Genomic DNA, 13131 nt, shown 5'->3' on the forward strand with positions numbered 1-13131 from the left:
AACAAAAAAAAAAAAAAAAAAAAACCTTGTGCCCAAAACAGTCACTCCCCATCCTTCTCTCCCTCTTGGCCCCTGGCAACCACTAATCTACTTCCTGTCTCTCTGGATTTGCCTATTCTGGATACTTCATATAGATAGAATTATAGTGCATTAATCTTGTGACTGGCTACTTTTACTCAGCACAGTGTTTTCAGGGTTCATCCATGTTGTATCATGTATCAGTACCTCATTTTATTATTGCCTAATAATTGCATGGATATACCACATTTTGTTTATCCATCCATCTATTGATGGATATATCAGTTGTTTCACTTTTTGGCTATTATGAATAATGCTGCTGTGAACATTCATGTACAAACCAAAGTGTTAATTTTGTTCAATTTGTTAAAATATTCTTTAAATTAATAAGATTATTTAAGATTTCAAGATCATTTAATGGATTCATGTCCAAGTGTTATCAGTTACTAAGGGTTGAATGACTGGATATCAGTCAGTTTTTTGAAGGTCTACTAAAATTTACTTTAGAAAACTAAAGATATTCACATGTCAATTTTTCAATTTTATAGTAAACCAGGTATAAGAAACCAACTTTTTAGTTTAGCTACTACTTTTATTTCATAAAAACTAAAACAAACCTGAACGTAAAATTTCCACTTAATAGCACAACACATTACCCAAAGCAAAAGGTACCTGGTTGGAGGAATCTTCTAGTCTCTGAACCAAGGAATCCCATCTCTGAGTCAGTTCCTCTGAGTCACTGTTTATCTTCTTGGATGCCTTAGGATTATCAAGTAACTGACCCACATCCTGGCCAATCTCACTCAGCTGATCCAACGCTTGACGCTTCATTTCCATGTCTTCCTTCAAAATCTAGTATTTCAGATACTTATTAGATGACTCTCTTTTAACAGGACTTTATCTTCCTGTTCCCCAGTCAGGAAATGTAAACATGTGTATTTTATTGTAAAATTCACCTGCCTTGCAATTAATTCCCTAAAGCTAAAACATAAGACTCCTGGTTCTAGATCATTACATGGCAGTATTTCAAAGTTAGGTAATGAGTCTATTCACTAAACTGTATTAACCGTTGATATAAAACAGTAAGATATCATAGGCTTACAAGACAGATGCTGACAATGACATCACTTACAGCCAGTCGTCGAACACTGACACTTAGTTCCTTTTGGTCTTTGAAGTTGCTCGTCTGGACTTTATTTAAAGCCTCTTCTTTTTCAGTTAACCATGCTTTCAACAAGCACTACAAATAATAATCAAAGTTAGAAATATATTTAGGGAATCATTTGGTAATTCAATTCAATCAAGTTCCAGAATCTCCAATTTTTATGTTACTAGAGGCTTATCCACATCTGGGATAAGAAGGACTTCAAACACCTAAGCCTGAGGCATAAATGACCCAGGAAGGCATCTTTCTTTAAGATATTACCCTTCTCAGATTTGCAACAGATCGACCTGAAATTAGCCCCACTCCTGGATAACTAAACCTAATTCTCAGGGAAGTAGGTGGGTCTAAAAGGCTAAATCCAACTATCCAAGTCTCCAAAAGAATCACTTTATAACTCTCTAGATGCAGAGGGAAGGTCAGAGATTTTCTTGTCTCAGCCCCTCATTTTAGGGAAGAAAGAGAGAGAAGCCAAATTATATGTCCAAGATCTCTTGGCTTGTTAACTGCAGAGCCAGATCAAAGACCCACACCCCGAAGCCCATGGTTTTTCCATGCATCTTGCAGGACAAACACACTAATGCTCCAGATTTGACAGCAATTATGACTAGAGGACAAAGTTTGAGGATAGTCCAATGTCAATATAAAGATCTTTAAACTTCATTGGCCAGTGATGCATGTCTTTTAGGCAGAAGATATTTAGTAAAGTAGGGAGATAAACATGAAGGAGGAGTAAAAACAACAAAAATGGCTGCATTGGGATAATTTTTCCCAAAATGTAGTACTTACCACAGAAACCTTTTTCTATAGAGTTGAGGGGGGAAATTCTTGGTCATGTATTTGGAATCAACTCTTTCTCTAGTTATTTTATTTACCAGTTTATTTAATAACCATTCTCTGCCTTTATATTCCACCAAAAAAGGACAAAGATTAGAAAATACAAGACAAATATGGATCCTGTCCTCAATGTAGTAAGAGTGATAAGATACGCACAAAAATAACTGTGCCACCAGTTAGAAAGTGCAGACACCACAAAGAGATTGCTTACAGTTTTGAAACAGTGGGGAGGGGGAAGGAGTTTATAGGTGACTTCATGGTCCTAGATGGATATGTCACTGGCAAAGCCCACTGGGGTACCGGGAAAAATAAGGTGGAATCTAGGTGATAAGTTCTAACCTCCTCTTTTGTGCTAAGTCTAGTTTCACTTGCCTATAGGGGGCCGTGTGCAGAGTCTTTGCACCTAACAAGGTGGACTGGTTCCCAGAGGAGACCCACCATGCCCAGCATCTCAGCTCGGCAGCCGGTGTGCAGAAGTGCTGTGCATGACACCTCAGTCCAAGATGGCGGCAGCAGGCCATGTGCAGAGAGGCCGCACCCAGCACTGTATAATCTGGAGCCATGAGCAACACACTTGCACCAGACCCGCGAGAACTCCACCCCCTCCCTGCCAAGAAGAACCCTCTAAAGCAGCCCCGCTGATGATTGTTGGGGAGAGCATGGACTCTAGAGCGCAATCTCACTCCTCTCCATTCTTTCCTCAAAGAATAAAACTTCCGGACTTCCCTGGTGGCTCAGTGGTTAAGAATCCGCCTGCCAATGCAGGGGACACGGGTTCGAGCCCTGGTCCGGGAAGACCCCACATGCCACGGAGCAGCAAAGCCCGTGTGCCACAACTACTGAGCCTGCATTCTAGAGCCCGTGCTCCGCAACAAGAGAAGCCGCTGCAATGAGAAGCCCGTGCACCGCAACAAAGAGTAGCCCCCGCTCGCCGCAACTAGAGAAAGCCTGCATGCAGCAACGAAGACCCAACGCAGCCAAAAATAAATAAAATTAAAAAAAAAAAAAGAATAAAACTTTCCTTTGCTTCTGAACCAAACTAGGTTTCATTCTATTGGCTCGAGCATCACTGGGCAAGAGGGCCCTTGTAGGAGTAGAACTCGAAAGGGTTGGTAACAGGTGGGGAGAACTTAAAAATAAAGAGATGGGTAAAAAGGCATTCCGAGGAAGATGCCACACTTAAAAACACAGAGGCTAGAAAACCAGTTCGCTCTTCCCAAAACATGAAAACAATACAACAAAATCCATAAGCAACCTATGATGCACCATGCACTGGGAAAAGAGAAGTGAAAAAGAACCAGCACTACTCTCGTGGCCTTGACAGTCTAGGAATGGGCTACAAACTGGGAATTCAGGATTTAAGCACTGGGTACATGGAAGGACAGAGGGAAAGTTAAGTTTGGAAAGGTAGGTTAAAGTCAATCACAGAATACCTTGCTTGCCACACTTGGCTTATGCTGCAGAAATTTTGAACTAATTCTCAGAGCCCATTTCTATCTTAAAGCCTCTGCAACTGAGTGAACAATAATCCCTTGAAAGATTTTCTAATTCAGACACAGCTGATTGGTCTCATTCTCTTTAACAGCAAATTATCAATTAAGTACCAATGTTGGCTTCAGTTCTACATTTTAACACGATTTCTCCTTCCATATCACTAACAGAAGGCCATTCAAAGGTCATTTTTAAACCTAAGTTAATAAATGGCCAAAATCCCAGCCACTCTCTATTTTTAAATATTTTTAATTACCAAATTTTGATTCTTTCCAAATTTTAAATTATTTTACTTAGAGGAGTAACACAATGGTTACCTAGCAATCAATGTCTTCCACAATCATTAATGAAGTAAAATTTTAATTATTCTACATGACTCACTGGCCTGAATTAAAGGGACTAAGTAAATTTAAATCTTTGTAAAGCGAAATGTAAATATTTCAGAAATCAGAATCAGGTCCATTATGAGATTCTTAATAGGACAATTCTGGTCTTGGGGGCAGGTGGCAGTAACTTACAACTTCACTGGGACAAATTTTGCAACCTGCTTTTTAAGATGTTCTCTCTGCCACCATATTTAGTAAATCACAAAACATCATACATCCGCTTTTATTCCGTGAAAAGAATATAGTCGCTTTTTGTGGATGGAAATGAAATGCATTTAAAAGACTCTCAGTGGACACTGAGATGTGGGAACAGAGTATCTGCTTATTTTCTACACCACAACTCTGGCATTTTGAAGAAAAGTCTTGCTTATTTGTATTCTGTTTTGACGGTTGCTTTTCTGGAAGGATGAAGATGGGCAAAGGGCCACCACTCAGACTGAAAACTTAAAGTGGCAGCTTTACACCAAAGGTGAATTTTCTATGTTAATCCTTAGTGAAAAAAAAATTAACTAAGTGTTCAATCAATGGTGTTACTAAATAATATTTTCTTATTAATTTCAGTAGTTATCCTGATTAAAAATCACAAAAAATTCTTGTGGTTTAAAGTTCACAAAGTATTGAATGGATTCATTTACCATTATGTACTGAGCACAAACCATATGCTAGGCTGTATGGATACAAGTTCAAATACATTACCCAACACAAATGCAGTAAAAATTATGTCATGCAAATCCTAAAAGTAGCATATCTAAATACTAACATTCTCAGTAATGAACAAAGTCAAATTATTATTACAATGGAGCTAATATATAATGCAATCTCTATGAATAAACTGCATGATAAAATGGACACAAAGCTGACTTTTAACATAATAAATAATTATTTGTAAATTTTCCTTTTGAGGAAAAATAAACAAGACTTTATTCTAATGCCATAATTAACGATGGGTTTATTTTTCACCACTTATTTTGCCCATTATGGATAACAGCTTCATACCTGTTCTTCCAGTAATTCCTGCCACAGAATGTTGATTTCCTGTAACCTGTTCCAACGTTCTTCAGTCCATCGGCAGACGGCTGTCCAACGTTCACCGAGTTTCTAGAAAAGGAAGAAACCATCCTTTGTCAACAAAGCCTTAAGAGATAATTAACACAATCCTTAAAGAAATTCTTGGCATCCATCGTTCTCTATTACAGAGTAGCAATTTATGAAAAATATTTTTATGAAAGTTGCTTTAAATAATACAGATGAATCCTATAAATTTATGGATGAGAAAAACTAATTTCCATAGAATTTAATTATTTCACACTACATAGCTAGAAAGTGGCACAACTAGAACGCCATCCTGTAACTTTTGACCCCAAATTCCTGCTCTTTTCCATTTTATTGTGGTTTTTATATGAGAATTTGACAGTTTCACATATACCTTCAAAATAAAGCAAACATTTATTTTCGGTGCTTCCATTTTTTTCAGGCTATAATTATCTTTAAGACAAAATTCAGTGCGTCAATTGTTTCTTAACCATCTTTTACATGTCAAGACAATTTTCATCTGTAGTACCAAAATTATGAAAAAAAATTTTTAATTTATAAAAACTATGTTTTGAATGAGAGAATTTCTGTGAAAAAAATACTTAATTCATTTGTTCTGTTTACATTGCATGATCCATAGAAAATTCCACAAAACTTAGCAACAGAATATTACAAGTATTAGCAAAACTAAATAAATAAATTTGATTAATTAAAAAAAATCATTCTTCATGATGACTTCCCCCAAAATTATTTTATTACCGCTTTATAAATAATGATTAACAAATTTTAAATTTTATTTCTTCATTACTTGCTTGGGAGCAATAATTATTTAATTAATATTATCTTATTTCAATATTTAATACCAGAGTAAGCTTTGCATAGCTCAAAGGGTAGAGAACGCAGAGTCAGAAGACAGGTCTGTTGTTTCAGCATGAAAACCTATTGCCTACTTAACCCTTTGAATTTCCTCACTATTAAATAGGCAAGACATGAATGCCTGCCTCTCAGATTACTGTAATAACTAAATACTACTGCACCAAAGGCTCAAAATCACTGGCTAATTTTAAATGATACAAAAGAAAAAATTTCATATAGTCTGAAAGTTACTGAAAATCATCAACTGGCAACATTATATCAGATAATCCAAGTATTGTTTAAGTAAAATACCCTTGAACAACAGGGGTTTGAGCTGCGGGTCCACTCATACTTGGATTTTTTTCAATAAATACATTGGAAAAAATTTTGGAGATTTGTGACAATTTGAAATAAAGACGAAGCACATAACCTAGGGATACTGAAAAAATTAAGAAAAAGTTAGGTATTCATGAATGCATAAAATATCTGTAGATATGCATATAACACACAATATTGGGTTGGCCGAAAAGTTCGTTCGGTTAATAAATACGTTGTTCAATAAAGTTCTTGGTGAAAATGAAAAGTGTGTCTTCTACTTTTCCTTAAACCTGAACGAACTTTTTGGCCAACCCAATATGTCCTAATGGACTGTTTACCAGTAACGCCTCCAGTCAACAATAGGCTATTGGTAGTTAAGTTTTGGGGAAGTAAAAAGTTATACTTGGATTTTCAACCACTTGAGAGGTCAGTGCCCCTAACCCCAAGTTGTCAAGGGTTAACTGTCAACCAAATACTCTCTTTATAAAGACTTATAAAGATACACTATAGTCACTGAGCAAAAAGAAGCAAGGTTCCCAAAACTGGTGTTGACATTCACACATTGATCTACCAAAGAAACTGGGATATTAAATCCCACACGGCTGAAATTCTCAAACTTTACATTTTTTTTACATATTCACTGGGCCCACTCCCAGGGACTTAGGTCTGCGTAGAGCCCAGAAATATGCACCTTAACAAATTCGTCAAGTGATTCTGAGCAAGAAGTCTGTGGACCACTTGTTGAGATCAGTTCTTACGCTTCCACATCTTATTCATATGCCCAAGGAAGCTGTGGACCACAAGCAGCCCCAACCATTCCCTAAGGGCTGAAGTAAAGGAATGATACCTAGGTTCTCCTGTAAACCCCCATGCTGTGGAATCCCAACTGGGAAGTACAACCTAAAGAAGATTGTTCTACGATTCTAAATAAACAGTGAGACCGAACAGGAAGAAGAGGGGCAATGTGCAACTGGGGCTCAGACCACAGGTCCCTTGGGACGATCCTACTTTACAGGGTCCTTACCTGTAACTGATCTTCCAGAATAGCTGTAGCACTCTCGCCACTGTTTTCATCAACAATCACCACCATGTGAGTTAGGGAATTTACCTTCACCTGTTCAGCCTCAAGATCATTTTGCAAACTCTAGAGAAAAAATTAAGATAAACCATTATGTCTACTCTTTCCCATTTATCTATTTAAAATCCACTCAGTTGTCAATAGTAATTAAGGACACTTAATGAGGCATGGTGTTTAAATCTCCAATCATTAGCCTAAGTGTTCTACTAATGAAACAAACCCATTATACATCTTTACATTTCATTATGAACCAAAGCAGTTTGAAAATGCAATGTCATAACAGATTGCAAATGGGATGTCATCACTTTTATTATTTTTATTCCAAGTTTTGGCCAAAAGAAAAAGAAAAAAGGTGTCCCATAAACAAGTTGAGCGCCTATAGTAGGAATTAAGAATAGAGAATCATTAAGTCAATAAAGTCCCAAACTTAAATACACATAGTCAGAGATCATTTTATCTAGTGCAACATGGTATAAAGTGACAGATAAGTCAAATGCTATTTGATAGTCAGAAGCTGTTCTGATTTGTTACCCAGGAAAGCAATTAGGGGTATACAGACAATTTCTCTTCCCACTTCTTCCATGGGAAGAGCATTGTAGGTCACAACACATACGTATATAGGTAATTTATTCAAATACTACCAATAGTGTCATCAGATGCCTTGAGTTTTTGTGTTTAATCTATCCCTAAAGCTTTATTTCAGTTATCTAGATATTTCATTGAAAAATAAAAGTCTTCATTTCGCAGAGAGGCTATTTTACTCTACCTTTCCTTGACTATGAAAAGTTATCTTACATTTGTGACCAAATTAAATCTCCCACCAAATTTTGAATCTTTACCTAGCAGAAGAAGCAATAGCCTTCCTGAAAGGATTAGGTACAGATCAATCTGAGGGTTTCCTTATTTCCCCACACACTGCATTCATGCAACACCCTAGGGTTCTTAACCACTCATAGGTCCAAAAAAAAAAAAGCCCTGAAAATCTTATGAACACTATGTACTTTCAGAAGAAAACTACACATACCCACATAAAATTTTACCTGTGCTTTCATCCCTGGCTCAGAAAAGTCACATTCCCATGCACTCTACCCTACAAGCTGCTGAATAAAAGAGCACACTGAAGAAGTGTCCCATCTCTGCACTAATGATAGAAGCCATCGGCTCCTGAGAATGCTGAGTGCTGCTTTTTCATATTTGATAAGGTATAAAAGAAATATGAGCCAGATTTACTTTATGATCTTCTAACAGCTTTTGTAGGGATTTTAAGTCATCATCTAGGGGGCAAGTTTCCATCTTCTGAATGCGTTCTTCTGTGAGTGTTAACCAGGCGGAGAGCTGCTGTAGCTGCTTCCTCTGCAGTTCCATGAGCACATCGTGCAGCCTGTCCGAGGGGAACACAGCATTATTCCCACTCCTTCTTCCCTTTGCAACAGCAAATACATACTCCAGGCAGCAAAGAAATGGGGCAGGGAACACATTCTTGTCTAACCATTTAAAGTAGCATTTGGTCTTTAAATACAGAAACCAGCCAAAAAAAAAAAAAATTATTTCCTAAATGGAGTCAATTAAATGCAGTCAAAGAATGCAAATAACAGCACCCTCTATTTGTATCAGAATCATTGTTTCTTCAATCAGGAATTCCTGCCTATTAAATAGGTGGAAATTGCCATGGAATGCAGTTTGCTCCTTAACACACAATACACGAAACAAAATGAACCATGGGGAAAAAAATACTTAAAAAAATGTTACATGGGACGAAGTGAGAGAGTGGCATGGACTTATATACACTACCAAATGTAAAATAGATAGCTAGTGGGAAGCAGCCGCATAGCACAGGGAGATCAGCTTGGTGCTTTGTGACCACCTAGAGGGCTGGGAAAGGGAGGGTGGGAGGGAGATGCAAGAGGGAGAGGATATGGGGATACATGTACACGTATAGCTGATTCACTTTGCTATAAAGCAGAAACTAACACACCATTGTAAAGCAATTATACTCCAATAAAGATGTTTAAAAAAAAAGTTACAAAATAGAATTGGGGATAAATATAACATAGTCCTGTCTTCATATGAGAATTAATGGTTAGCCAATTTTAATACTGCAAAGTCCATATTAAATGTCTTTGCTAATTTCTGTATTGCAACTTTTACCTTTGCATTTGGTTAACATATCAAAGGGGACATAAAGATCATACAAAATTCCAGCAACACTACATAAAGAAAAGAGTCAAAATTTTACAAGGCAAGTTCTCTGGTTATCTTGTTCTCACAGACATGAAGACTTTTACTTGTGCTAAACTGGGCAACGCAGTCTACGGAATAGTGTTCCTTTCTGAGCTTCCACTTACCGGGACTGTCTGTCCATACTTGCCACCCTTAGTGCCTCCCATCTGGCATTCAGCAGGGTCATTTGTTCCTGAATCTCAAACTCCTCTTCATCTGACAGAGTTCCTTGTGTTATCAGCTGGTTTCCTGCCTGCAGGACATTGCCAACACTGCTCTGGTGCGCCGTCAGCTCCATCATAAAAGCCTGAGAAGGTACATCATTATGATTTGTGGGCTGCTCAGTGAAGAAGAAAAATCTTAATAAATTGTTAGTGTCTAAATATGAATGCTGTGAGAAAAAGTAACCATGTAGAGTGCAAATAAATAAGACTTTGATCCAATTTTTTAAGCTCTGATTATAGGGAATCAGCAGCTGCCTGAAGGAAAAAGAATAGATCAAAGAGGACGTTACATGTGATAACACCAGCTATTTTTAAGTAAATGCTGATTATGCTGCTGTTAGGTCGTGAACATGGAATTATGAGAAGATATAATAAATAAAGCACCACGCTCACCCAAGAGAAAGTGCTTAAAGAAAATGACCATTTCTATTATTTTCAAACCAAAACAGCAAATCAGACCTGCCAATTAATATATCAACACCAAGAAACTACTTAATCAAAAGAATTCTTCACATAATCCAATCACTACACTGCAATATATCCCTGAAATGGTAGGAAATTTTCAATATATAAAATTACACAGGAATAGTGGATATGAGTTTTCTTAATCATCCAATAAATAAAAATAATCACTTCCTGGGGAACATTCAAATCTAAAGATTTGGTGTATTCATTAGCCATTTTGTGTTTAACTATAACGGTACACTTCAGAAACGAGCAGTACTATGCACTGATTTTTGTCAGTGGCTTCACAAAGTCTACAAATTACGGTAAGATTAAAATCCGAAATCTAATTCCAGTGCACAGTTAAATCACCCACACCAATTCTGTAACAAAGCCCTATTTAAATATCACAAGTCTTAAAATATGCCATGACCTTTCTGTAGAGCAGAATTCAGTAAACAACAAACATCAGGGTACAGCCCCTGATTAAGGCACAGGCACCATGGCACATATATCCTGCTCATCAGCTATAGATTATTTACTTCGTGGGTTGCAAACTGGTCTTTGACTTCTTCAACATCATCGGAAATGTCATCCTGCTCCTGGAAAGTGTCCTCGGCAGAAAGCAACCAGGTCAGCACTTCCTCCAGTGCTATCTGATAGTTGTCCAGATCCATGTCAACCTCGGTGACAGTGCTGGGGGTTTCAGCTCGGGGACCCTCTTGCTCCTCCTCTGGCGCTGAGCTCTATAAAAACAAAGCCAAGAAAACTCACAAGCGTTGTGAAGACCAGAAGATGTTCAACAAAGACACACTGGATGCAGAAACTAAGGTAGGCACCACTGTGTCTTAGGCATCCACCTGATTCTCAGGAGCTAGGTGAGCCACGCCATGAAATAGAACGCATTTATTAATGCTAGGATGGCAAAGCGTACAAAAGCGGCATCACTCATGGATTCTGCACTCAGGGACATTCTAATATAGCTGGGAAGAGACAAATAACCCACATGAATCACTTCTCAACAGAAATAAAAAGGCTATTAACAAAGTTATAAATTCCACGGGTCCAACAAGGAATGCTATTTGCATTCGCCAAGGGCTAAAATAGGAAAGTTTCATAGAGGATCTGGAACCTGCTGGGCCTTGAAGGATGGATGTCATTTAAAGAGACAGAGATTAGAATCCTGCTTTGACCCTAGTTAAATTGCTTTTACTGAACTGCATTTTAGACACTGAAAGACAGCCACACATACAGGCTGTCGTACTGATGATATTTTTTTGAGGCAGCTGCCCTCTAGTTTACTAGCTGGTCTTTTTTTCTGAAGAGCCCGCGGAATAAGTTATTCCAAGCTCCTTCTAGGCAGTGGAGTATTTTCTTATATACTTTAGAATCATATAACCAAACCTACCACCTCTCTCATTCATTTGTTCCCTTCCAGAGCAAAAATTCTTTAAAATTTGCCCACAGCCTGTCACCACTTTATCACCTCTCATCCACAGTTTTTATGTACTACCTCAAATATACACAAACGTATAGAGAACAATACAAGAAATGCTCATGTATTTAACAGCTACATTTGTTAACGCTCCCTTTCATGCTGATTCGGCACTGGTCCCCACCACACACCTGGAAAAGCTTTTGCCAGTGTTACCAATAATCTTCTCATTGACAAATCCACTTTTCTAGCATCAGCTTTAGGATGACCATGTAATTAGCAAAAAAAAAGAACATTTTTGATAATCAACAGTACTAGAACAACACACATAAACCACAACTGTTCCAAGCAAACCCGGAGGTCTGGTCACCTTATGTTCCTTAAGCTCTCGGTGGCAATCCCTACATCTGACCAGCCCCCGCTCTCTTGAAGCTCTCCTTTCCCTGCTTCAATAACACCATCTTGGTTTTCCTCCTAGTTCAACAGCATTTGCCAACATGTAAGTTATGAAGCTCCTCAAAATTAAGTGCAGAGCCTTTTTCCTTCTATGTCCTCTGCCTGCATGGCTTCATCCATTCCCATTGGATTTAAAGAACCATCTACATCCTGCAAACATTTACCTTTATATTTCTGGCCCCAAACTCCAAACTCCTATGTCCTACTTCCTTAACATCTCCACTTCAATGTCTCATAGGCATATCAAACTTTGTCAGTATTTAAACCCCTACTTTTTTTCCCCCAAACCTCTTCACGCTTCCCATTTCAGTAAATGCCTCCTCCATGTACTTAACCCCTCCAGCTAAAAATCAGGGAGCCAGCCTTGGTCTCCAGCTTTTACCGCCCACATTTAATACGTACGTATAAGCCATTCCTACCTTCAAAATTCATCTCAAATCCATCCAGGCCTTTCCATCTTCACAACAACTGTTTGTCCTCAGCACTGCAACAGCCTGCTACCAGTGTCTTTGCTTCCCCGCTGCTACCCAGACTGCTACCTCCACCACCCACTTCTCAAAGAGCAGCCAGAATGATGTTTGGAAAACGTAATCACATCATAAGACTTCCCTGCTTAAAATCTTTCACTGCTTTCTCAATGCTATTAAGATACAATTTAAAATTCTTAACATAATTTACAAAAATACTGTGACAGCAAGAAACAGAGTGTGTGAGAGTGTGTGTGTGTGTGTGTGTGTGTGTGTAGGGTTGGATTTCAATTAGGTTAATCAGGGAAGTCATCTCTGAAAAAGTTCCATTGAAATTGAGGAAAGATGGGAAGCTTGCCATGCAAACAGTGGGTGGAGAAGCGTTTCACAGAGAGCAACCCACACGTACAAGAACCTTGGGGAAGGAGAGGAAGAAGTCCACCACGACTGGCGTGCCGTGGCCTGAGAAGAGTTGGGGCGGTGGGCTGGGCCTTGTAAACCACAAGAGGAGATGGGGTGTTTAATTAGTATGAGGGCTGGAACAGAAAGAAAACACACACCAAAGATATTCTGGAGGAAGAATCCAAATGGACCCGGTAAACAACATGCAGCAGTTAAAAACAATGAATCAGTGAGCCCACAGATGAAATGATGGATGATCAGGAGAGAGATGGTGCCAAAGACAGAGAAGGGACAATGAGTTAAGTT

At 38.3% G+C, this 13131-nt stretch overlaps 1 protein-coding gene across 13 annotated transcripts in view; it reads right to left on the reverse strand.

Moving 5' to 3' along the window:
* Positions 1–13131, reverse strand: part of UTRN (utrophin) — a 496228-nt gene that overhangs the window by 365139 nt on the left and 117958 nt on the right. For 12 of the 13 annotated variants that reach the window (XM_082474349.1, XM_082474342.1, XM_082474354.1 and 9 more), the window contains 7 exons: positions 10608–10811; positions 9523–9704; positions 8408–8558; positions 7124–7243; positions 4891–4992; positions 1151–1258; positions 691–870 (listed from right to left, as the gene is read on the reverse strand). In XM_082474349.1, the coding sequence (XP_082330475.1) occupies positions 691–870; positions 1151–1258; positions 4891–4992; positions 7124–7243; positions 8408–8558; positions 9523–9704; positions 10608–10811 (1047 nt within the window). The remainder of the gene's footprint in view (positions 1–690; positions 871–1150; positions 1259–4890; positions 4993–7123; positions 7244–8407; positions 8559–9522; positions 9705–10607; positions 10812–13131) is intronic. The other variant, XM_082474346.1, reaches the window with a different exon arrangement.

The sequence above is a fragment of the Balaenoptera physalus genome (assembly GCF_965194825.1).
Source record: "Balaenoptera physalus genome assembly, chromosome: 9".
Classification (NCBI taxonomy): Eukaryota; Metazoa; Chordata; class Mammalia; order Artiodactyla; family Balaenopteridae; genus Balaenoptera; species Balaenoptera physalus.